At 45.4% G+C, this 26,825-nt stretch overlaps 1 protein-coding gene across 2 annotated transcripts in view; it reads left to right on the top strand.

Annotated features, from left to right (window-relative positions):
• The window catches only part of MTMR12 (myotubularin related protein 12), a 598,822-nt gene that overhangs the window by 108,155 nt on the left and 463,842 nt on the right, over positions 1-26,825 (top strand). For both annotated transcript variants that reach the window (XM_069220461.1, XM_069220466.1), the window contains exon 2: positions 12,362-12,422. In XM_069220461.1, coding sequence (XP_069076562.1) covers positions 12,362-12,422 — 61 coding nt within the window. The remainder of the gene's footprint in view (positions 1-12,361; positions 12,423-26,825) is intronic.

Raw genomic sequence — 26,825 nt, 5'->3', positions numbered from 1 at the left:
AGTCCGTCTACTTCAGTCATAGTAGCCTTGTGAGTGATGGCATTTTGCCGGATTGCATTTACACAGCAGCCTGAAACTGAGTATGCTGCAGTGTCAGGGCTGAGTTGGTGGAACACCCATCTAGATTTACATTAATTACTTTTATAGGCCCCTTTCATTTGTACTGTTCTCTTTTTATTTTTCTTATTTTGTTTCTTTTTTTAAATCATTATGTCGTTCCCCAGGCAGTGCTAAAGGGATGCTTACCTGTCACTCAGTTAATCCACATCTCACTTCAGCTGATGTGCAGCCGCTCTTTGTAAACAGGGCAGGTATCTTGGAAAGGTAGTATTTCATTATTTTACCTTTCTAGGATGGCCAACTTGTTGCTGATAAGCACGGTGGACATATTTGAACTTTGAAACAACAAACTCAGTTGCAAAATGCCCCCTACTCCTGTTTGTGTTAATCTTGAGTCACAATGTGTATGAGTGGCTGCATGAATGCAGGGCTATGTGACCGAGTACATTTATTATGACTTATTGACTGCCTAAACGCATCAGTGACTGAAAAGGCGCTTTCATTTTTAAGCCAGACATATAGGCATTTTAAATGCGTGTTCTTTTATGCATTAATTGCTCTGTTGAATTTTCTGATGCATTTCCTCGTCTAACCACAGCAAGATGGTCACCAATGCATTTGTTATGCACACAGTTCTGTCACGTTTTACTTGTTGTTTTCCTATGTCTTATAACATCCACACAAAAGGGAAGTGTCTTGCATTCTGCGTCATAAGAACTTAAAAATTATATCTGGGTCAGTCTTTGACTTCCAGTATGCTTGACAAATGTGTTTTATGATCTCAAGTGCTTGACTCTAAAATATAATCTTCTGTGATAGTGTGTTCCTTTCCGTCATGCATTATGTCTTGTCAGGTGAACGCACAACCTTGAAGAAACCGAAGCTCATTCTTATTTGATTCAAAATTACCAATGTGACATTCTAAAATAGTACATCACTTGTGGAGATAGGAAGGGTTCAAACCTTCTGTTCCACACTTTTATGTAACGTTATTGAATGCAAAAAAACCACAGATCAGTGTCCAGCTTGGCCAGTTTCTGTTACTAAACAGCTTTGGTCAGTGTATTATTCAGTGAGTTGCTTTGTGGTTGGTTACTTCTTCGTGTTTTATTCAGCACTGTGCTTCCATGAGGAGCACCACTTTGGATAGTAGAGTTACCTACATTGCAGTGATAGTTCTAACCATGAGAGGGCCGCAGATGTTGCTGCAGGGTCCGTACTTCACATGCGAGAAAAACAGCTGGAAGAATGCATTACTGTGATTTAACATCATAATTTGTCTACAGTGTAGATATTTCCCCTCCGGTATTTAGATTGTCTTCTTGTTGCATATAACTAAGGACACTCGATAAATCCATGTCCCCAAGGACACAGTGCTCCACTCTTGTTTTTGTTAAACAACCAGTAAAGCAATTGGCGGGAGCATTGCCTCTTGCTTGACACAGAGTTATTTGGCACCGTTACATGTGCCATGCTGCTCCCCTCGGTTCTGTTGCTTTTCATGACCGATCTGTGTGTTGCCAAGCACCCACATGCAGGCCATAACACCTAGTTTCACTAACACACTCCCTACCACTTTACACCCAGTTATTTGCTTCCAGAAGTAGATTGTCATCATGTCTTGAGCTTAGAACAGCAAGCCTGCAGAATAAGGCCGTTGGCACTAGAACCCACTAAGAACCGATAACGTGGCTTATTCCCCACACAGGCCAGAAATAAACAATACTTAGTCAGTCCCGATCAGGGCTTCTCGAGCCAGGGTGTTGGGAGGTGTGCTTTAAATCACCCTCGTTGCCTTTCATTGTATTGTTTCCCTTTATTTGGTGCTTGGCATGAGCAGATCTGTGGTGAGACCTCACAGCTGGGCTATGGGCGATATGTAGCTTTCACTCCTTCATTGTGAAACCGGTGGCTGCTGCTGGAAAACCTCTTCCTTCTTCCACGAGTACCCACTGGGGAAGTACTGAAGATGGGTAATGTCCAGGACATCACGTAATCCTCTTTCAAATTCGTTTCTTTTTTAATGACAACTATGTTAAGCTGTAACTGGAAACCCTAAAGGTTTAGTGCACTGCGCAGCCTTCACTTGGTCTCCCTCTAGTCGCAGCTGTCCTTTGGAAGCATGAATTTATTATACTTGAGCTCGGTGTACATGCAGTCTTGTGTACAAACATCAGAGATGCAATAGAATGGGAACACCGCAGAATAATGAAGTCTTGTAGTTGCACATGTAAGTACCAGAGGCTTTCATGAGCAGCCTAGTTCGTCTGCCCTTTTTGCTTCCAGGAGTGACTGCGGCGGTATGTTTCTTTTTAGGCAGAGCACGTAAGCGCTCTGATGTGTTGTAATCTATCTGTGGGGTTTTAACCACACCCATCACTATCACTTTATCGTAGGCTTGCCTTTCAAAAAGTCTTTGTTATCATTGGTAAATGCTTTAAATTTGATTCTCCTTGGGGCAATTTTGTTGCCACCTTGGCAGTCGACCCTGTTACATGGATAGTTGCGCTTTTGGAGATACGTTTGACTGCAAGTGAACTTTTTCCTTTTGCGTCTCTCCTTTGCACTCATGGCGGCCTTCGCACTTTGAATCAGCTTGCTTATGTCAACTGTTTTACTTTTCATTTTCAATTTATGTGGCAAGAGAAGTCCAGTTAGGAATTTACAGTGCTAATAGCTCTAACTCGAGCAAAAGTGAGACCCATTGCATTGCAAATGCTTGTTTACAGTTGGCTTAACCCATTTTCCCTCAGCTGCTCTATATTCCTACCAAGGTTCTTTGTTAGAGAACCACTTGAGACTGGGGACATGATGCCGATAATGGAGGCAGATTTTTGCACCAATCTGCTGTAAGACATAACATTGAAAGCAGTTGCCGAATGGAGTAAGTATGGCGGCTCAAGCCAGGTAGCCACCCTGACATTTCTCATGGGGAGAAAATTAGCAAATAAGTTCCCTCCAAAAACTGCTTCTTTGCTGTACTCTATGGATAGTGTAGACCAGTGATACTCAAAGCACGGCCCGGGGGTCGTATGCGGCCCTCCTGACATTTACATGCGGCCCCCAGGTCAACAGCAGCACTGTGCTGCTGTTTATTCGACTCAGCACTGGCACTAAAAATTGTTGAATAAATGGACAAGTATTTATTTGGAGTCGAATTGAAGTTAAAGGAAGGAGTAACTAGGGTGTTCTGGAACTCTTAACTTTAAAAACACCTTCATTTTTAAAGACATCTTGCAGCAAAAATATAAAAGTATGATCTGTGTTAAATTCAAACAGTGCATTTAAATAACCTGCAGAACCATTTCACCTTAGTTCATATTATATCAGTGCATTGAGAAGTATTTTTTAAAGTGATAGTTTTCAAAAATGAATTTAGAAACTTTCATCCCTTTCCATCCTACACACCCTGACAACAATGTGAACTGTGAACTAAAAGGCAAAGTCAGTTGTTATGTGAACTCTTTGGGAGGGCTAGGTTTCTATAAACCATGAACAACATTATAGTTTATTAAATCAGACACATAAGGTTTTATACAGCATACATCCTGAAGACACATTTCAAGGTTCTTATGTGTGATGAAGAAAAAGGAAAAAAAGAGGTGAAGTGAAATAAAACATTTGCCTAGGATCACACAATATGGTTAAGTAGAGAAGCCGGGATTTATACCTAAGTTTCTGGATTCACATTAGGCAATTCAGACCCTAGATGTATATGCTTCACTTCCCCTATACACACTTTACCACTACCACTCCCCTCCCTACCCCTACCCCCAGCCCTCCAACCCCCACCATGCTGCCAGCAATGCGGCCCTCGGTCACATCAAAGACCAAACAGTGCGGCCCCTGGGAAAATATTTGTGAGTACCCATGGTGTAAACTGACAACTAGGTGGTACATTCACAGCTGTGTACATAAACGGTGTTTTCAGAACAGTGCGTTACAATTTCCAAGTGCTCTTGATCGCAAAGGCTTTGGTTTTCTGTAACTGGCATGGATCGGTTGGGCACAGTTGTTAGATCCTTGGACATTTGTGGGTATTACTATCTTTTAATTTTTTATATTTAGTGACACCAGTGAAATAGTAGAGGTCAACATTACAGAACAAAGGTGGAGCCACAGAGGGTACTCCTTAAGGAGTCCGGCTGAGACAGGTTTCAGTCCTTGGCATAGAGTTCCTAATGCCTTTTTAAAGGACTTGCTGCCTCTGTGGTCGTCACTATTGAAGTCAAAAATACCAACAATATTAACCTATACAAATATCAGATCTGCTCTATTGCCTACTACTACATCGTCAGCTTTAAGATATATTTACTATGCTTACACCCACATCTGCTTACCATGGCAATGAAGTAGTAGTTGAAAGAGTGGATGGGATATTTTGTCATTTGATTTATTGCATGCGATAGTGATTGCCCACCGATTGTTGTGTATGCCTCCAAAAAGTGCTGTGTCTTAACTCCTGAGCACAGAACTCAGGCAAGGATCAAGGTACCTCTATATAGCAAACAGATCTACATCCGCCATTTTGTTTGTAAGTAAATTAGGCAGTTAGGAAATATTTAAGTGCTTAGAAATACACATGCGTCCCCATGTTATTTTTACCGGTTGTCCAGTGAGTGTTTAATGTTATGTATCAATTAGTGACTTGATGCGTTGTTTGCAGACTGGTCACAGAATTTATTCCGCTCAAGATACAGCTGTAGAAGTGACGCTGAAAAACGTCTGTCCAGTTTTCCAATTTCCCAGACAGCTGACTTGCAGAACAGATCTTTGCTAGTACTTGGAGGCTTGTAAATAGTGTCGCTGCCCCCTGGGTATTTCGAGGGAGTTAACCAGGCGTCATGGAGGCTGGAAGGTCCCATTAGACCTGTAACTCTGAGAGAGGCATGAAATGTGTAAACACCTTTTTTTGTTAATAAGCCACGGCTTGATAAACGACAAGGAAGCCTCTTGACTGAATTCTAACTTGGGCTTGAATGGATATTGCAGCACATTCTATGTGCAGTCTCACTCCACTGAACTGAACGGTGTGCACTCACAAGAGAGTTGCTCATAATTCCCCAGGCCGGCTTCCTGCAGTCTGACTCCGACTCCATTGATCTGGACGGTGTTCACTCACGAGAGAATGGTTCATCATTCCCCAGGCAGGCTTCCTGCAGTCTGACTCCATTGAGCTGGACGGTGTTCACTCACGAGAGAGTGGTTCATCATTCCCCAGGCCGGCTTCCTGCAGTCTGACTCCATTGAGCTGGACGGTGTTCACTCACGAGAGAGTGGTTCATCATTCCCCAGGCCGGCTTCCTGCAGTCTGACTCCATTGAGCTGGACGGTGTTCACTCACGAGAGAGTGGTTCATCATTCCCCAGGCAGGCTTCCTGCAGTCTGAGTCCATGGAGCTGGGCCGTGTTCGCTCAGGAGAGTTGGTTGTCATTCCCCAGGCCGGCTTCCTGCAGTCTGACTCCATCGAGCTGGGCGGTGTTCGCTCATGAGAGTGGTTCATCATTCCCCAGGCCGGCTTTCTGCAGTCTGAGTCCATGGAGCTGGACGGTGTTCACTCACGAGAGAGTGGTTCATCATTCCCCAGGCCGGTTTCCTACAGTCTGACTGCTGCTCACTCTACCTTGCTTGCGGTTTGATTATTTTCTTCCCGTTATTGTATACCCAGCTCTATTTTTTAAATTTGGTCTTTTCAAAGGTGGTTTTAAAAAGAACTACTCTAAAATGTATTTTCTAGCCCACGCGCAGTTATTTAGCCTTCTCTCCAATAACAATTTGTGGTTAAACACCAAGTGTGCACTGTACCAGAAGAGCAGTACTGCCCCCATCATATTTAGATTATTGCAGCCCTGCTCTTTTGCCGAACTGACCGCTTTACTTGGGTTTGTAAAAGTCTGGAGCTACAGCAAAACGGATGCTAAAGGAGTGTGATTACATTTGCATCGGATATACAAGTGATTTCTAGACCTTGTACATAATGGTATGGCATAACACAAACTGAAGCTAGGTTGCTGTTAGAGGCCAGGAAACAGCGCTTCATTTTAGCGCACAGAGGGGCTGTAGGGTCTTCTTACAGTGAATGTTGTGGGGTCTGAGGCATTTTGCAAGTGATCCTCCAGGCTGCGAAATTCTTTGTGAAGTAAGGATTGTGTTTATGCCCATTCCACACCATGATATATTTAATAACCAAATCATTTTCTTCAGTGATTGATGAGGTATGGGCGAGGATAGATCCAAAGCTTCATAGTAAATCATGAATGGAATCTTGAATTAAGTATTTAATGCTAAAGTGCTAAATTAAATATAACATTCGATTTTATGATTAACTGAAGGTTTGAAATTTAATTGTGTAGTTAGAGCAAAGTCAAAAGCAACATGTTCATTTATTTGAAACTTTTGTTAAGTTCTGCACTTCAGCTGTTACTCATGTCAGATCATTAGAGAGATTGTGTGAAAAGTAGTAAGGAAATTTATTAACTAATAAGGGTTGAGGTTTGGTAGTCCTTCTTTGAAATTATTCAGACATAGCCAGGTTATTTTTGGAAATGAGTTGATTAAAGGGCACATGGTTGGACACTGCCCTCAGTCTTGGATTGATGGCATTTTACAGCCTGTGGTCATGGGTTCCCATGGATTTGCCCTCCATGTTATAGAATCTTGATTGCACATTGTTTGTCTGGTGTGCAGATTCCTAACTCACTTATGTAGTTGTCTAGACTTGTACACATACTGGAATGACGTTGTAATGGCCAAGCATGAATTGACCATGAATCTCTTCCGAGTAGTTGATATGAAGGAGTGACAGATGTTGTGGGGCGATAATGTGACTACAGCTTAATGTGCTCGATTCTCACATTGACTTGAAGATGAGTGTCAAAGAAGACCACATTTCTTGTCATTTAGGGTGGCATCCCAATCCATATTAGTTTCAAGGACACGAATTCTGCTTCTTTCAAAACTAGAATCTCAGTCTTTCCTCCATTCAATCAATCAATCAGTCAAGGATTTATAGAGCGCACTAATCACCCGTTAGGGTCTCAAGGCGCTGGGGGTGAGCTACTGGTCGTAGAGCCATGTCTTGAGGCGTTTCCTGAATGTCAAGAGGTCTTGGGTCTGGCGAAGGTGGAGCGGTAGGGAGTTCCAGGTCTTGGCGGCTAGGTGAGAGAAGGATCTTCCTCCGGTGGTGGGGCGGCCGATGCGGGGGATGGAGGCGAGGGCGAGGCTGGCGGAGCGAAGATTGCAGGTGGGGGTGTGGAAGATGAGTCTGTAGTTGAGGTAGGCTGGGCCTGTGTTGGGGAGGGCCTTGTGTGCGTGGATGAGGAGTTTGAAGGTGATCCTCTTTGACACTGGTAGCCAGTGAATGTCTCTGAGGTGGGGGGGAAATGTGGTCACGGCGTGGGATGTCCAGAATGAGGCGGGTGGATGCGTTCTGGATTATTTGCAGTTTTGTTAGGAGTTTGGTTGTTATTCCTGCATATAGGGCATTTCCGTAGTCCAATCGGCTGCTGACCAGGGCGTGGGTGACAGTTTTCCTGGTTTCGACGGGAATCCACTTGAAGATTTTGCAGAGCATGCGGAGAGTGTTGTAGCAGGAAGAGGAGATGGCATTGACATGCTGAGTGTGGAGTCCAAAATGAAGCTTGGGCTTGAATGGATATTGCAGCACATTCTATGTGCAGTCTCACTCCACTGAACTGAACGGTGTGCACTCACAAGAGAGTTGCTCATAATTCCCCAGGCCGGCTTCCTGCAGTCTGACTCCGACTCCATTGATCTGGACGGTGTTCACTCACGAGAGAATGGTTCATCATTCCCCAGGCAGGCTTCCTGCAGTCTGACTCCATTGAGCTGGACGGTGTTCACTCACGAGAGAGTGGTTCATCATTCCCCAGGCAGGCTTCCTGCAGTCTGAGTCCATGGAGCTGGGCCGTGTTCGCTCAGGAGAGTTGGTTGTCATTCCCCAGGCCGGCTTCCTGCAGTCTGACTCCATCGAGCTGGGCGGTGTTCGCTCACGGGAGTTGGTCATCATTCCCCAGGCCGGTTTCCTACAGTCTGACTGCTGCTCACTCTACCTTGCTTGCGGTTTGATTATTTTCTTCCCGTTATTGTATACCCAGCTCTATTTTTTAAATTTGGTCTTTTCAAAGGTGGTTTTAAAAAGAACTACTCTAAAATGTATTTTCTAGCCCACGCGCAGTTATTTAGCCTTCTCTCCAATAACAATTTGTGGTTAAACACCAAGTGTGCACTGTACCAGAAGAGCAGTACTGCCCCCATCATATTTAGATTATTGCAGCCCTGCTCTTTTGCCGAACTGACCGCTTTACTTGGGTTTGTAAAAGTCTGGAGCTACAGCAAAACGGATGCTAAAGGAGTGTGATTACATTTGCATCGGATATACAAGTGATTTCTAGACCTTGTACATAATGGTATGGCATAACACAAACTGAAGCTAGGTTGCTGTTAGAGGCCAGGAAACAGCGCTTCATTTTAGCGCACAGAGGGGCTGTAGGGTCTTCTTACAGTGAATGTTGTGGGGTCTGAGGCATTTTGCAAGTGATCCTCCAGGCTGCGAAATTCTTTGTGAAGTATTGTGTTTATGCCCATTCCACACCATGATATATTTAATAACCAAATCATTTTCTTCAGTGATTGATGAGGTATGGGCGAGGATAGATCCAAAGCTTCATAGTAAATCATGAATGGAATCTTGAATTAAGTATTTAATGCTAAAGTGCTAAATTAAATATAACATTCGATTTTATGATTAACTGAAGGTTTGAAATTTAATTGTGTAGTTAGAGCAAAGTCAAAAGCAACATGTTCATTTATTTGAAACTTTTGTTAAGTTCTGCACTTCAGCTGTTACTCATGTCAGATCATTAGAGAGATTGTGTGAAAAGTAGTAAGGAAATTTATTAACTAATAAGGGTTGAGGTTTGGTAGTCCTTCTTTGAAATTATTCAGACATAGCCAGGTTATTTTTGGAAATGAGTTGATTAAAGGGCACATGGTTGGACACTGCCCTCAGTCTTGGATTGATGGCATTTTACAGCCTGTGGTCATGGGTTCCCATGGATTTGCCCTCCATGTTATAGAATCTTGATTGCACATTGTTTGTCTGGTGTGCAGATTCCTAACTCACTTATGTAGTTGTCTAGACTTGTACACATACTGGAATGACGTTGTAATGGCCAAGCATGAATTGACCATGAATCTCTTCCGAGTAGTTGATATGAAGGAGTGACAGATGTTGTGGGGCGATAATGTGACTACAGCTTAATGTGCTCGATTCTCACATTGACTTGAAGATGAGTGTCAAAGAAGACCACATTTCTTGTCATTTAGGGTGGCATCCCAATCCATATTAGTTTCAAGGACACGAATTCTGCTTCTTTCAAAACTAGAATCTCAGTCTTTCCTCCATTCAATCAATCAATCAGTCAAGGATTTATAGAGCGCACTAATCACCCGTTAGGGTCTCAAGGCGCTGGGGGTGAGCTACTGGTCGTAGAGCCATGTCTTGAGGCGTTTCCTGAATGTCAAGAGGTCTTGGGTCTGGCGAAGGTGGAGCGGTAGGGAGTTCCAGGTCTTGGCGGCTAGGTGAGAGAAGGATCTTCCTCCGGTGGTGGGGCGGCCGATGCGGGGGATGGAGGCGAGGGCGAGGCTGGCGGAGCGAAGATTGCAGGTGGGGGTGTGGAAGATGAGTCTGTAGTTGAGGTAGGCTGGGCCTGTGTTGGGGAGGGCCTTGTGTGCGTGGATGAGGAGTTTGAAGGTGATCCTCTTTGACACTGGTAGCCAGTGAATGTCTCTGAGGTGGGGGGGAAATGTGGTCACGGCGTGGGATGTCCAGAATGAGGCGGGTGGATGCGTTCTGGATTATTTGCAGTTTTGTTAGGAGTTTGGTTGTTATTCCTGCATATAGGGCATTTCCGTAGTCCAATCGGCTGCTGACCAGGGCGTGGGTGACAGTTTTCCTGGTTTCGACGGGAATCCACTTGAAGATTTTGCAGAGCATGCGGAGAGTGTTGTAGCAGGAAGAGGAGATGGCATTGACATGCTGAGTGTGGAGTCCAAAATGAAGCCTAGGTTGCGTGCGTGGGTGGTGGGTGAGGGCGCGGTTCCTAGGGAGGTGGGCCACCAGGAGTCATTCCAAGTTGAGGGGTTGGTGCCAAAGATGATCATTTCTGTCTTGTCTGTGTTTAACTTGAGGTGACTTGATTCCATCCAGCTGGCGATGGCATGAAGTCCGTTGTGGAGGTTGTTCTTTGCGGTTGTAGGGTCTTTCGTGAGGGAGAGGATGAGCTGAGTGTCGTCTGCGTAGGAAACTATGTTGATGTGGTGGGGTCATGGGATGTTGGCGAGGGGGGGCATGTAAACGTTGAAGAGCGTGGGGCTGAGCGAAGATCCTTGGGGAACGCCACAGATGATTCTGGAAGCTTCTGACAGGAACGGTGGGAGGCGGACTCTCTGGGTTCTGCCTGAGAGAAATGACGAGATCAAGTCGAGTGCCTTGTCACGGATTCCAGCGTTGTGTAGGCGTGTGCGGAGAGTGTGATGACATACTGTGTCGAAAGCTGCGGAGAGGCCCAGGAGGATGAGTGCTGCTGCTGTTTCTCCTTCGTCGAGCATGGTCCTAATGTCGTCTGTGCAGCAATGAGTGCAGTCTCAGTGCTGTGGTTTCTGCGGAATCCTGATTGGGAGGTGTCGAGTACCTTGCTGTCTTCCAGGAACCGGGATAGTTGGCTGTTTACAATTTTTTCGATGACCTTGGCTGGGAAGGGGAGGAGGGAGATCGGCCGGTAGTTCTTGGGGTCGTCTGGGTCTGCCTTTGGTTTCTTTAGCAGGGCGTTGATTTCTGCGTGCTTCCATCTTTCTGGGAAGGTAGCTGACTCGAAGGAGCTGTTGATGGTTTTGCAGAGGTGGGGGGCGATGATGATTTTTGCCTTATTGAAGTTATGGTGTTCGGAGTGGATGGAGGCCTTGGTGGTGGCGTGACCTCTATGTTGATGGGGGTCCAGGTGTGGATGAGGTGAGTGTTGCTGGGAGCTTTGGGTTCTTGGGTGTTTGTAGTCAGCTGGTGAGTCTGGGGTTTGAAGCTATTGTGGATTTCTTCTATCTTTCGACGGAAGTGGGTTGCCAGTGAGTTGCAGAACTCCTGTGATGGCAGGGGTTCGTTGGAGCTAGTCCTGGGGGTGGAGAGCTCATTGACTATGCCGAAGAGCTCTTTACTGTTGTGAGCGTTGGCGTAGATGCGATTTTTGAAGTGGGTCCTTTTGGTGGTGCGGATCAGTTGGTGATGTTTGCGTAGGGCATCCTTGAAAGCAATGTGGTTGGAGTTGGTAGGGTCAAGGTGCCAGGTTTTTTCCATTCTGCGACATAGCCGTTTGGATTCCTGTAGTTCTGGGGTGAACCAGCTGGCCTTGATTCTGTGGGAGGTGTTTGGGGTTTTTTTGAGCGGTGCGAGGGTGTTGGCGCAATCTTCTATCCAGCGATGCAGGTTGGTGGTGGTTAAGTTGGGGTCTGGAGTCCCAGGGGGTGGGGCCCGGGCGAGAGTGGAGATCAGTTGATCTGTTGATATTTTGCTCCAGTTGCGTCGGGGGTTGTGTGCGGTGGTGGTGAGCGACTGGTTTTTGGTAGGAGAAGTGGATGCAGCGGAGGAGGCACTCTTTCCTACAGATAAATAGGTAGAACTGGCATCTCTACACATTTTCAACAGATAACATATATTTTTTGTTATCTTTATTAATTACTTAAATCAGTTTCTTCCAAAAAGAACACCACTGCTCCATTGTCTTTGACAAAAGTCCCTGATGTGCACTGCCTTCGAATCTCTAAGTGCAATTCTCAGGTATCAATGATAATGAGAAGGAAACTGCAGAGAACTGGATCTTAAAATTTAAATTGGATCTTTTTAATTTGTCAGATCCATATTTTTCATTTATAAACAGCTGGTTTGTGCAGGAAATTTCACGAGGAGATGCCTCAAACCTTCCTCCACAAAGAGGTGTTGTTGATGTATGGTTGGCAAAGGCTCAGTGATTGCAAATGTCCATATGAAATCCACATCTAAGAGGATGCTCTTAGTGGTGACATTGGCTCTTGTTTGGTGTGAATACTAATATTATTATTTGTTTAATACCTTTGCTTATCCTTTATTAATACACATTTATACTGCAAGTAAATGTGAAATATGTTTTGTGTGCTGTATTAAGTGACACCTGTTTCTGTGAACCTGTACAACTGAAGCAGGTCTTTCACTGTAGTTAACTTGTATTTTCCTTCCTCCTTGTTTCGCTAGGAGATCAGCAGAAATGACAAGGAACCAGCTGAAAAGTCCACGGATATTTTCTTGTTACCAGGTAACTATTTATTTGTGTTATCTCTTCTTTGATCTTGTGGCCATTTCACAGTCTCTCATGGATCGTAACTTTACGTGGGTCCATGAATTGCAGGAACACTGGGTTAGCTTTGTGTGACCGAGGTTTTCCTCGCTACCTCAAGTGTTCTTACCAGGCTAAGCCAAGATTATGACTGCCGGAACATCATGTTAGTGTGTCAGATTCATGCACACATTCATTTAAAATCGGGTAATTTCTACAAGATGAAGTCAAGGGGCAAAGGACTTAATTTAAATATGGCCTGTACCTGTTAGGCAAGTATTTATTATTATTGATGCCGGATTTTTCAGTGACCGTTTATTTTCCTGATAATTGTAGATATACCTAATGCCATACCTCACAAATTTTATAGAATATGAATAGAAAGGTTCCACAGTATTAGTATTTTGATGAATCCTAAACATTCAGTGTGTATGTAAATTTGTTATGTTTCTTATCAATTTTAAAAATGTATGCGTTTAAATAATACTTTTTATTGAAGTTCATTATGGTTTGTTTTAAACACATACAAACTTATGATCAAATAAGATAAATACAGTTTGTTATATATGTGAATTTAATTTACCTTAACTATGTGCCATGTTTTTGTGCCTCCATTCTAAGCATCCAATTCACTGTTACTTCGCTTTACCGTTGGACATTTTCATAAAACAACACCCTTTGTTTAACCAAGAAATATCAATTCATTTGTGTACACAAATGGATCATAGGCACATGTTACTTTGCTAGAGTTATTGGCGTACCTGGAAGAAACCCTGCTGGTTTCCTTGAAATGAGGACTGTAAAGGACCAAACCGTCTTTTTAAGTGGTTTTTGTCCTCTTTGTTTCAGGGTAATTTACTTTTCTTAATCCTCAATTGATAGTATGCTGAAGATAGTCCGACTTCTGACAGCCATCTTTGTGAGTTGAGCTTGTGACTTCTTACCAGAATTCCCTTGTAGCAGAACATGTGGCTTTATGCCACGAAGCAGATTGCGTGGCAGTTTGGAGCAGATTATATTAATGTTTTACATGAGGCCAGCCTGAGTCTTGAGTGAGCACAAGGTAAAAGAATGACTTATCCTAGTCCTATATATAGGTTGTTATTGGTGCCTTTGCTGAATGGAAGTTTATATTTATGCCCTTGAAGATAATAATTTGATTTGGTGCATCAATTGTTCTACCTGTTTCAGCACTGACAAGGTCTTCTCTTAAAAAAAAAAAAAAAAAAAAAAAAAATAGAAATAGCAATATATGTGCTATGTAAGTGCTCCATATGACTAATAATAACTTTGACCAGTTAAGTTCCCACCCTCAAATCTAGGACCCAGTGCCTAAAAGCGAACTGGGCCTCTCGAGATGGAGAGTCTAATGTCTAATGGTGATGTTTCTCGGAATGTGCTTAGTGGTCCAGAAATACCAAACGTTAAGCAGTCACATCTTCAAATATGGGGAGAGCATCTCCAACCTCCAGGGAAGTTGTTTTTTTCCGTTCTGTAGCAGAGGAAATCCTTTATTGGTGCAGGTAATTTATTTAACATATTTATAAACCAGTCACAGTTATGGTGTTAAAAATCAGAAATAGTTTATTCCTGCTCTCTTTTAGGTACACGAAAAGTCGTGCTCAGTGAGCTGCTGTATATGAGAGAAATGCCATTGCTTTAAACTGCAAGCAGTCTCAAATGGAGGAATACATAAAAGCTATATTAGTTTAACCTGTAAGGATTATTGATTCATAACTGAAGGTTGCAGTAGGTAAAATAAAACCGACACGTTTGGTGATCGCTCCATCTTATATAAATATCTTGTTGAGTGTTTGATAAGAAACTAAGGCGTTCCTACAAAATGTAATGGCTATTAGAACTTATGGTCCTCCCTATAGAGCAGCAACGTTCTGACTTGGATTCCTCATACATATTAAACACTGGATTATGAATGGCTTGTTCATTAAGAGAATACGTGTACTAATAACATGGTAACATTTTCAAAGCTCAATTTGTGATAAAGTAGCCTCTTTCTAGCATGTTGTATAAGGGTTGCAGCAACCCTGTCACAAAATAGTGAAATAGGGCCGATGTTATTGTACCCCAGGGGTCCCAGCGAGGGAAAAGATGACAGGATTGTTTTTGGAATCCCGGATATCCGGGATACCGAAGATATAGCGGCATAAGAAGGCTCAAGGGTGGAAGGAGATAAAGAGGATGAGATGCCAGTGATGGGAAGAGTGACAGAAGGGAATACCTCAGAGACTGAAAGGCCGCGACGGAGCAGGAGGAGAGGGCGGACGCATCGGGAGACAGAAAAGAAGACGCCGGAGGGCAGGAGAACGGAAGAGGAACAGAAAACGCTGTGCAGAACGAGGAACCCGAGGCGCGTTGTGATGAGACCAGCGCGGGGCAGAACGAAGAACCCAGCCCCGTCCCTGGAGGGACGTGGCTCATGCAGGTGCCTTCATAGATTCACAGTACTAAGGGATTTTGGTGGAAGTGGGGAGGCGGGAGAAATAACTTGTGAGAAGAGGAGCTGCAGAAGGGGAAATTCCTGTACACCTGGGTTTGCACGAAAAGCACTGCTGTGCTTTAAGAAATTGATTCATATGCGCACACTATACGGTGACTATACGGGGTCCCTCCAATATTCACATGGGATATATTTTATTTTTCCCTTCCTCTCCTCACCCTATTTTGACCACTCCTTCCCCACTCTTATTATTTTCTACAAAAAGACAATGAAAACAAACGAGATCCACTTACCTTTTCTTTCCATGGTTCTCTCTTCCCGCATGGCCCCGCCAATCTGGAAGCTGAACTCCGGATGAGATAAACCTAAGAAGAAGAGAAGAAGACGGGGGATTAATAGAAACAACAAATAGAGGAAACCCAATAACCAAAAATACAAAAGGATAAAAACAATCAGAGAGAGAGAGAAAGAGATAGACTATAGGGAGACAATGAACTAAGATTTTTTTTTGTCTGATACACCACTTCAAATAAATTAGTCCAGGAAAATAACCCAGGTTATAGTCATTTCTGCTTCTTCCATTAACAAAACCCAAAGAACCCATCACACATGGTTACCCCCATTTTTGACCTGTTTTTCAGTGTTTGACTGTGGTGCACCTCTCCCTTTGGAAATAGGTGTTACAGGCATGGGAGGGGGTAGGCTTCCAGTGTCTCTGGAAATGCTTTGCAGGGCACAGATGGTGCCCTCCTTGCATAATCCAGTCTACACTGGTTCAGGGACCCCAGCCCCTGCTCTGGCGCAGGAAGTGACCACTCCCTTGTCCCTCACACCCCAGGGGTGGTGCCCAGAGCTCCTCCAGAGGGTCCCTGGGTTTTGCCACCTTGGATTTCAAGGTGATGGGGCACTCTGGGAGTATCTGAGTGGCCAGTGCCAGTAGGTGACGTCCGAGCCCTCCCCTGATAGGTGCTTACCTGTGTAGCTGAATAATCCCCCTTTCAGGGCTATTCAGGGTCTCTCTCTCTCCTGTGAGTTTCCTCAGATTCGGATTGCAAGACTCCAGCAGGAATGCTCTGCGTCTTTTACTTCATGTTCTACCAACGGAGCTGCAGCTGATCCCTCCAGGAGCTCTACAAACTGAAACAAAGAAGCCAAGACAACTTCTGCAACATTGTATCTTCCCAGCAACTGCAACTGTTTCCACATCGTGCATCCTCCGAGGACTGCCTGTCTTCAGCCTACACCAGAAGAACCGAAGGAATCTCCTGTGGGTTGATGGAGTCACTTCCCTGCTTCAGCAGGCACCTCTCTACAGCGATGACTGATGGTGTGGGTCCCCTCTCCAGATGACGAGCGTGGATCCAGCAACAGAGGTTGTGGACTAAAGTGACCCCAACAGTCCCAAGGTCTAGCTTTCCAATTTTGGTGGAGGTAAGAGCTTGCCTTTCCAAGTAAAACAGTACCCCCGTGCACCGCGTGACTTGCAGTTGCCAAGGCTTGTGTGCGACCTTCCAAGACGTTCTTCGTGCACAGCACAGCTTAGGCCCCCAGCACTCCATCCTGTGAAGCACAGCTTCCTGAGTGGTTCTCCCGGGGCGTGAGATCCCTTTGTGTTGTGCTGCGTGGGACTCCTGTGCACACTGCCTGGTCTTCTAAGGGCTCTGAGTTGCCGAGACCCCCCTCTGTTTCCACCTCCTGGGTAGAAGCCACCAGGTCCTGCCTGATCCCGGGCAGTGCCATTTTCCGCTAACCGTGAGCTTTGCGTGTGCCAAGGCTTGTTGGCGGAATCCAGTGACGTAAATCAGACTTCAATCAGTAATCCGGCGTGAGACATCTTCTGCGCAGATCAGGAACCTGCATCTGTCCTCTTGGGTGCATAACCGGCTTTGTCTTTTCACCGGTGTGTCTTCTTTTGCACCTTCATCCATGTTAGCAGGGGTTCCTGTTCTCCCTGCACTCTTCAGTGCTTCTTGGACTTGGTCCTCTTCTTCCGCAGGTCTTCAGGTCCAGGAATCCATTGTTGTTGTCTTGCAGTCTCTTCTGGTTCTTGCATAATCTTCTATCACAACTTCTTGTGTGTTTCAGGAAACTTACTGTGATTTACTCCTGTTTTCCTGGGCTCTGGGGTGGGTTCTATTACTTACCTTTGGTGTTTTCTTACACTCCCAGCATCCCTCTAAACACTACACTTGCCTAGGTGGGAAACTGACTTTCGTATTCCACTATTTTAGTATATGGTTTGTGTTCCCCGTAGGGCCATTGCAACCTATTGTGATTTTCACTATTTGCACTGTTTTCTAACTGTTTTTACAGCAATTTCTGCATTCTAGTGTATATACTGTGCATATTACTTACCTCCTAAGGGAGTATAGTCTCTAAGGTATTTTTGGCATTGTGTCACTAAAAATAAAGTACCTTTATTTTTGTAACACTGAGTATTTTCTTTCTTGTAGGTGAGTACTGTGTGACTACAGTGGTATTGGCAAGAGCTTTGCTTGTCTCCTTGGTCAGCCTTGGCTGCTCAGCTACCCCTAGACAGCCTGGCTGCTAGACGCTGACTACATTTCACTAATAAGGGATAACTGGATCTGGTATAAGGTGCAGGTATCTTTGGTACCCACTACAAACCAGGCCAGCCTCCTACATCAGTTTTGTGCCTGGCAAGGGAGTGCAGCTTATAAGAGGTCTTGGTAGGCTGATTCTGTGTTTCATTTTCGCAGGTAAGGCGGAAGTATTTCTGCTTAAGCTTCACGGCCTTTGTGTTTGAGGTCTGTTTCTTTTCTTGAGCAGTGACTGGGGTTGGCAGGACAGCTAGTTCATCTGTTGTCTCACTAATTATTGCTGTACCTTACAGCTTGCCTTTCTTAGGTATTTATTGTTTTAGTTGGGCTCCACGCTGTGATTCTCCACTAGCTAACTTCGTGTTGGGTTAATTAATTTTTGTTGTTGAATTTCTAACACACATATATCTTATATATATATTTTTTTTTGTGTATATAGCTTTTATTAAACGTTTTACAGTTGAAAAGGAGAAGGGCATTGTTTCTTTAATGTACAGTTGGAGTGTGCTGTACAGTTGTACAGTTCTCCATTAGCCATGACTTGCAGTTTGTGTGCTTTCTTAATTACATGTTTAAAAAAAGAATAAAATTACTCTGCCTGTTCCTAGTATTCAGTGAAATATTGCTAAACTTGATAAGGATACAATTTACAATGTGTTTGAAATACCTGCGCGACTGTGAGAATCCACTGCATTTATATTGGTCTTTCTGAAACTGGATGCATGTATATGTGTTTTGTGTGTGACATTTCATTCCCTTAATGGGCCAAGACTGATTTATAAGTAGTTGTACCCTATTTGTGAAGGCAAGTGGACTTAAATAAAAAATGGTGGAATGGAATGCCTCCTATATAGTGATTAGTGGTTCTGACTGGTTAAAGTATTTCCATTCATGACTGTTCTCTCTAAGTGACATGGCTGTGCCAAAGCACTGGTGGAGACTTTCTTGTGCCTTAGGTGTTTAAGCTGTGCCTTCCCAATGAGACCCAAAAACAAAGACTGGCATAGCCAGTAGGTCTCGCCTTTGGGACCTTATAAGAATTTAGCCATGCAGCACATTATCCTGGGTGTTACAACATATAGGGGGTCATTCTGACCGCGGCGGACGGCGGTCGCCGCCCGCCACGCGGTTCCCGCCGAAAGACCGCTCCACGGTCAAAAGACCGCGGCGGTCATTCTGGCTTTCCCACTGGGCTGGCGGGCGACCGCCGAAAGTCCGCCCGCCAGCCCAGCGGGAAACACCCTTCCCACGAGGACGCCGGCTCAGAATTGAGCCGGCGGTGTGGGAAGGTGCGACGGGTGCAGTTGCACCCGTCGCGAATTTCAGTGTCTGCTAGGCAGACACTGAAATTCTTTTTGGGGCCCTCTTACGGGGGCCCCTGCAGTGCCCATGCCATTGGCATGGGCACTGCAGGGGCCCCCAGGGGCCCCGCGGCACCCCCTACCGCCATCCTGTTCCCGGCGGGAGAACCGCCAGGAACTGGATGGCGGTAGGGGGTGTCAGAATCCCCATGGCGGCGGAGCGCGCTCCGCCGCCATGGAGGATTCTCAAGGGCAGCGGAAAGTCGGCGGGACACCGCCGACTTTCCGTTTCTGGCCGCGGCTGAACCGCCGCGGTCAGAATGCCCAGCGGTGCACCGCCAGCCTGTTGGCGGTGCTACCGCCGACCTCCGCTATGGCGGTAATTACCGCCAGGGTCAGAATGACCCCCATAGTGTTACTTCATGTGCCACTGGTGAACAGCACACGGCCAAGGTTGGGCTTCTGTGCTTTTTAATGAACACTGGAAATGTAAAACTAGCTTGTTATAAAAAAAAAAAAACACAGACAAAGCCAATAGATCATGCTGGCATTTGGAGTCTTGACTAAAGAATTTCGTGAAACGTGAGCTGCGGTGGAAAAAAAAAACCCACAAAAAAAATTGCTTTCTCTCTTAAATTAATCCAAGGGGGGGAATAAATTCAAGAGTGAGGGTTAAATGAACAAGAGATCCCTCATACATTACAATGTAAGCACTGCATAGTAGCTGTTGTGATACATGATACAGCCAATTGAAGGAGGTAAGCTATATTTTAAAGAATAACTGAGTGGGCTTTACTTATTTGAGCTTGTTTTATTTTCCTAATTGATGATTAGAGGGTGCCTTAATGCGTGATTTAACCTGTGGGAAATTTCCATGACGTAAAATTTTGGGATAGGGTTTTGCTCAAATATGGTGCAGGATTGGACTGGGGCACGTTGTGTATTGTAGTGGGGCAGATTGTTTTGGATTGGAGTGGGGCATATTGCTTTTGATTGAAATGGGGCAGCTTGCTTTTGATTGAAATGGGGCAGCTTGCTTTTGATTGAAGTGAAGCAGGTTGTTTTGGAATGGAGTGTGGCAGATTGTTTTTTTTATTGAAATGAGGCAGATTGTTTGGATTGAAGTGGGCAGAATAGAGTGGGGCAGATTGTTTTGGATTGGAGTGGAGGAGATTGGTGTGGTACAGAATGTTTTGGATTCTAGTGAGGCAGATTGTTTGGAGTGGGGAAGGTTGATTTGGATCAGAGTGGGGCAGATTGTTTGGAGTGGGGAAGGTTGATTTGGATCAGAGTGTGGCAGATTGTTTTGTATTAGAGTAAGCCAAGTTGGAGTGGCACAGACTGTTTTAGATTGGAATAGGGTGGTTTGCATTGGGCTGGATTGGACTGTAGTGGGGCAGATTATTTTGGATTTTATTGGGGCAGATTTTTTTCCATGGGAGTGCGGCAGATTTTCTTAGATCAGAGAGGGGCAGAGTGTTTTGCATTGGAGTGGGGCATATCGTTTTGGATTGGAACGGGGCAGACTGAAGTGGGGTAGCTTGTTTTGGATTGGAGTGGGGCATAGGCGGGCTACAATGTATATTTTGTTTAAAAAAATAAAGAGAGAATCATGGTCTACCCACCAAGGCAACAGTCTTATAAGTAAGGACTGGGAAGAGGAAGATAACAGGAGGTAATGCAATAATAATGGAAATAAAGAGGAAGCCGAAGCAAAGCATTCATTCATGTGTGTAACAACCAATTTTATTTGTACATGTTTTGTTACTTTGTCATTTGCTGTAGAAAATGTGTTGTGTGCGCTAGAATGTGTGTGTCAATGTATGTGTGTGGAGTGTAATATCACATAAACATACATAGGAAGTAGCTCTCCACACTTGGCCAAGTTTGAAACCCCCCTTGTGAAGTGTTTCATATATGCCTTATAAAGTGCCATCATGTCACCATAGTCCCTACAGACCCGCTTTAAGCACAAAGGCTAGAGTAGCATTTGGAAAAAATTGTGGCAGCACACGGAGGGTGCCTTGTGCATCAAAGTTTTAGGGAGGACCGTAGACTGGCAGCGTGTATCACAGTAATCTCAGGTGCACCTCCATGAAACAGCGACTCCTCTTGCAGAACTTGAACGATTGACATAGTCCCCAGCTTTTTCATAGTTGTCCTAACTCTTAATCCCCTTCGAAAGTCCCAGGCTTTTTAAAGTTGTTTCTCTGTGGAACTGTACCGACCTCTATTGAAATAGAGTATTGAATATTGCTTGCTGTACATGACCACGCCTGTAGAAAAGATTTAACGTGAAGGAGAAACTATTTATATGGCCAAAGAGAGCAGGGAAGGCAGCCATGCCCATCTGAGACTACCCAGAGCGGTGGTATATAAGAAGAGCACAAGCGGACATTCTTTCCGCATGATTAATGGTGGCCAAGGGTGACCATGGGAGCAGCAGGCATTGCTTGCTTTGGAAGCAGCTGGCATCGCTGGTGTTGAGCCGTGGGCCTTCTAAACAAACAAGCTTCCATGAACATGCCCAGTTATTGACTAAAGATGCTACCCATTTCCTAGACATCTGCAGTGGGCTTAGGTAATGTTTACACCGTCTCCAGGAACACTGATGACTTTATGATACTATTTGCATGGAATCCTTAAACATTTGCAAAGACTTTCATATCATGTTTACTCCATCGCACACTCTAAAATGAAGACAAAAGCATTACATTTGTTGACATTTAATTATGGGCCCAAATCAGTGAGTTATATATGGAATACTTTTGTAACGAGCTCTGAAGCACCCAGCTGTGATTTGATGTTTACGCGTTAACATATTCGGAGGCACGTGTACTGTGATAGTTCGTCTGCAGTGCACGGCACACCACACTTTTCCCGTAAGAGGATTTTTAGGGGTGAAGAAGGCAGAAAACCGTGCGGAATGAAACTTCAAGGGGGGGGCTACCAAAAGTACCTTGAGAGCGCCCACAACCCCCTCCCTCCCGGATCCAGTCAGGGCCCTGCCGCCCCGTGCAGTGTACTGTGCTGAGGGGGGCCCTGGAGATGCCCCCTCCGCACCGCGGGGCCTTCGTTACCCCACTGGCAGAAAACAGCACTAACGCCGGATACTTAAATGTGCTTAAGATAGCAATGCGCTCATCTGTAAGTTATCCCAAACCCGTGCTTGATAAAATGCCACAACATGGTTATCTTTCAAAACAAAGAGATTGCAGTGTCACTTATCAAATCAGCGAATATTTAAGTCCCTTTGAGTCACTTGTCCCTCTCCCCGTTTGAAGTAAACCCTGTTGTCCACTGTCCGGTGAAAAGTAGATACCCTCACCTTGGGCGCTTTCATGGTATGGGCGGGCGTTATAATGGTGCCTCTTGATGGCTGCTTCACGCATGTCTCCAGACAGCAAATACTTTAAACGTGTGTGCAGTTGCAGGTTCTCGTCTTCATAGCCCGGATTCATACACTGTGCAGTTGTTCACTACAGTCAGGTAATGGGCTGACAAGTGCCTACAATAAAAGATATCTGGCTGCGGCCAGCAGACGTGGCCAGATCAGGGGAAGCCTCGTGTGATTTGTGTGTGGAGAGGAGAAGGAGGGGGCCATGGTTGTGCGAGGAGCAGTTTTACCGAAGATTAAGAACAGTGGCATGCGAAGGCCTATGAATTATTCCTCTGTCCCAGAACAAAAATAACTTCCATGCCCTGCTGCCTTTCCCAAAGATTCGAACTTTTGAAAAGAAAAATCGTAGAAAATTAAAATACATTGGCAAGCCTTTTACAGAGACAAGCTTCGTGATGTCTTGTTTTGAGGGCTCTGCAACAGCCCGCAGAGTTTATTCTGTGCTGGGTTAATAGCCATGCTGGGCGCCCTCGGCAAATGTGAGGAGAAAAGAACAGTCTTTACAAGCCTGTTTATGGGGGAAGCCTAGAGCAGTGATCGGAAGTTGCATTCTGCAGTCTGTAAACACTGGAAGATAAAGTGAACTTGACTGCAGGCAGTAACACCAGCAATAATAAAAGAAGAAAATAGTCGCACAAAACACCAGATAAACAGACAAAGCATAAGGATACCATAGTTAGTCCCTGTTCTGTGGGACGAACAAGAGAAACAAGCATTTACAATGCAGTGGGTCTCACGTTTGCTTGAGTTAGAGCTATTAGCGTTGTAAAGTCCTAACTGGACTTTTCTTGCCACTTAAATTGAAAATGAAAAGTAAATCAGTTAACATAAGCTAGCCAATTCAAAGTGCCATGGCCGCCATCAGCAGGAGAGCGAAGTAGAGAGGCAAAAAGTAAAAAGTTGAATGTAGCCAGGCATTTCGGCTTGATTGTTCCTTTTAGGGTAGTGTCAAGACTGATTGCATATGGTTGGTCTGCGTATACAGTGGTGCTGATGATTTGAAAATATTTACGTGCCCATAGTAAGTACAAGTGGTGTAGCTTGATTTAAGCATATCCGTTTACCACTTTTTGTGCTATTTATATGATTTTCATTTCTGATTTTTGAATTACTGCAGTATTACTGCCCTGACCTCCTCGGAAAACCCACAAGCACAGTGCAGTAAGTGTAAAAGTCATCTAGTCTGAGCCTCCATTTAAAAAGTAGAAGCACACTACTCTGTCTTAAAAAAAAAACCACGCAGGTGAGTAAATAGTACATTCTGAGATCTTGGTGCCATGCAAAGGATACCTTCATGTTGTGCTGTTGAGATTGGTCTATGATAATTCCCTACTAGTGGGAAATTGTGTGCTGCACCTTATTCGCCTCTAAGAAATTCAACACGTAGCCGCCAGGCTTGCAATGGGCTTGTGAAAATGTAACTCAACCTAGAGAGTTCTAACACCCATTTTCCCAAAATGCCAGCCATCAAGAAGCTAAACAAGAAAACAATTCTTCTCGAGAAGCGCAACAGGGCTGTGGAACTCAAATCTCCTGTTTTTATTAGGACACCCCCACCATCTGAAGCATACGAAACTACATGATATGCTTTTAACCTCTCTTGAAAAATGTAAAACACTGTGCCATTCACTGGTTCTTGATTATGCTGTTCATTCAGAAATTCTAAAAAAAAAAAAAAAACTTGGACAGTGGCCAAACTGGCTAGATAGCTTTAGACCAGCCTATAATTAATAAAAGGTCCACAAACTAAAGTTCAGATGTACTCCTCTCTTAAATGAGCTACAGTTCAGTATTTTCTGAATCCGAGTAAAACCCGCCCCTGTAATCCCACAAGTCCGACAGACATGTTTGGGGCCTGAGGCAAATGAGGACTGTTGCAGCTTCAGATCCTGACCCGACTTTATCTGCAGTTGAGCAGAGGCGACACTTGCATCCCCAGCGGTTAACTTTCCCAGGTTTGTACCGGATACTAAAGGAAGTCTGGGAATGAATTATGTTAAAACTATAAATTATTAATTATTTTAGTTTAGTCTGTAAAAAGAAAACACTAACCTCTGAGCTAGGCCTTACTGTGCCGCGTTTTCTGAAGTGGCAAAGCGTGTTTTGTTGGCTGTACAGGGCCGGCTTTAGCGCTGGTGGCGACCGGTGCAGCAGTCTTTTTAGCCCAATCCACCCCCCCCCCCCCATTACCACCTCCTGGGATTCATTCACTACCACCTTGCTAAAGTGCCCTTGTCTCTCCATAGCCCTCTTTCACATACATTTCATTTGTTTTAATGTGCAGGTAAAGGCTGGCTTTACTAACCCACTCAGCTATAGGCATAAAATATAGTTCTGTTCTTTACAGCAGCCATATTAACCCTCTGCGCTACTTTATTTTGAGTCGAAATTGCGATCTCTCTCCCTCTAACAAGAATATTAATTACAAAATTTATCTTGACATTTTGTTTCCTGAAGGCTGATCACACAAGCAATTTTTCGGCTGATGCTTTTAAATCGCAAGTTTCGTAAGTTATTGCTAAACACAGCCCCCTCCCCACCGTCAGCGCCCCCACAATCCAGGTCAGCACCATGTGCGGTCGCACCGCCCTAAAGCCGGCCCTGTGGCTGTATATACCTACTGAGAAGGTATAATATCCCATTTTGCTTTTAGCAGCTTGTTCCAAGGTCAAAGCTCTCTTGTCATAAATCACTATCTCCGGGTGATGAACTAGAAGCATCACCAGGCCTCTGAAGGGAACAACCCGACCAGAGCTCCATCAGGTCACCGAATCCAGGTGGGAGATGACAGGCCGGAGGAGGCTGGCTTTCATTTAGGGAACCTCCATAGCTTAAACTCACTCTGTAAAAGTACTTGTGAAATCGCTTTGCCTCGTGTGCGAGCCATGCAACCGCACTCGGATTACACAGGCACGTGCCCTTCTACTATTTAGTAAGTAAATATGGAAAATAATGTTCTTACCTTGATTTCGATTGCACAGAGAGCTCGGCTACCATCTGTAAATTATAACGAATTGTTTTAAGCATAACGAGACACTGTGACGAAAAGCTCCTCTCATTCTGATGGATACAACTACCTGTGGATTCCTCACCTCATGAATACTCCCATGGCGCCAGCATTCGACGGAAATCTTCTTCCTAGTTTCTGCACGTCGACGAGGACGTCACTCTAGCCCACGCGACGCCGTCTGACGTCATACAGGCAATAAGAGGTCCTCGACGACGTGCCGACGTCAGTTCCCTTTTTTCCGTGCATTCGAAACGGTTATCTTCGAGGGAGCAGCTGTTACTATTGTGGTTACAGTGTATTTTTTGCTGCGTAGTCCTTTTCTGCAGTAATAATGTCGCAGAGAAAGTCGGGTTTCAAGCCTTGTCGAGAGTGTGGGGGCAAGATGTCAGTTACAGATCCTCACTCCGACTGCCTTTGGTGTTTGAGCTCCGACCACGACGTCTCAACTTGCGATTCATGCCAGCACATGAATCCGAAGGCCCTCAAGGAACGTGAGGCTAAGTTGTTTATGGCGAAGTCGAAGAAAGAAAAGCATCACAAGAAGTCTTCTTCGCCAAGGCATCGGCGTCATCGAGACTCCCGGCGCCGTAGAGATTCACGGCGCCGTTCAAGCAAGGAGACTCGTTCCAGGTCGCCTTCGGATCGGCGCCGGAGGACTTGGGAGGTCAGTCCCACGGTCACGCTGCATCCGTCGACGCCGTTGCCCTCTCCGGCGTCACCGACTTCACCTGGGCAGGCGTCAGTGATTGAGGTGATGCAGCCTCTTGTGTTGTCTCCGGCGTCGCAGACGTCGAGGCCGGCGTCGGGGTCGCCTTTGATACAGGCTCCCCAGTATCCGGCTTTTCCCACCCCTGGAGCCGATAGTACCGCATTCCTAAATGCGATGTATACCATCTTCCAACAGATGGCTCCAGGGGGTGCTCCGGCTGGTCCTTTGGCCTTTTCATTGGGTGATCCTGCGCCTCTACGGCCGGCACCCTTTATGCCCTTTCTCCCTTTTGGGAACGTGGGCTCGGCGCCGGTGTCGGCGCCGGTGGCCGCTCCGGTGGCTTCAGAGGGATTGGCCCCGGAGATTTCCATCCCGTCGACGTCGGGATTTCGTCCTGTGACTCCGGTGGGTCCATCTGCTCCAAGTTCTCTTCGTCCTGCTCTTTCATCGGCGTCGAAGTTGCCTGTGGCGCCGGACGCGGCGTCGGTTGCTTCTGGAGATCGGCGCCGATCTTCGACTTCGGCGGAGGCCATGTCGACTCCGCGTATCGAGCAGAGGCTACATTCGAGGAGACGGGCTCTTCGTCTATTGGAAGAGCAGGAGTACCAGCGAGTCCTGGAGGAAGGAGAACTGGAGGACTCTGGTGATGGACTGCATGGTCTGGATACAGCCAGTGGGCTGGACACTTCCCCTGAGTGGGATCTTTCGTCTCCAGGGGAATATACGGAGGAGGCGGCTTCCTTTCACGCTGTAGTACGGAAGGCAGCTAACTTTCTGGACCTGCCTTTGCCGGTGGCAGAGGCGAAGCAGAATCTTCTAACGGAGGTGCTACATCCGGCCTCTGCTGCAGCGGAGCCTCTCTTGCCGTTTAATGAGGCTTTGCTTGATCCGGTGCTAGAGGTGTGGAAGAGGCCAGTATCTTCCTCAGCGGTTCATAGGGCTG

Source organism: Pleurodeles waltl, chromosome 1_1, assembly GCF_031143425.1.
Source record: "Pleurodeles waltl isolate 20211129_DDA chromosome 1_1, aPleWal1.hap1.20221129, whole genome shotgun sequence".
Lineage (NCBI taxonomy): Eukaryota > Metazoa > Chordata > Amphibia > Caudata > Salamandridae > Pleurodeles > Pleurodeles waltl.
This window is presented reverse-complemented; position numbering and strand designations above follow the sequence as displayed.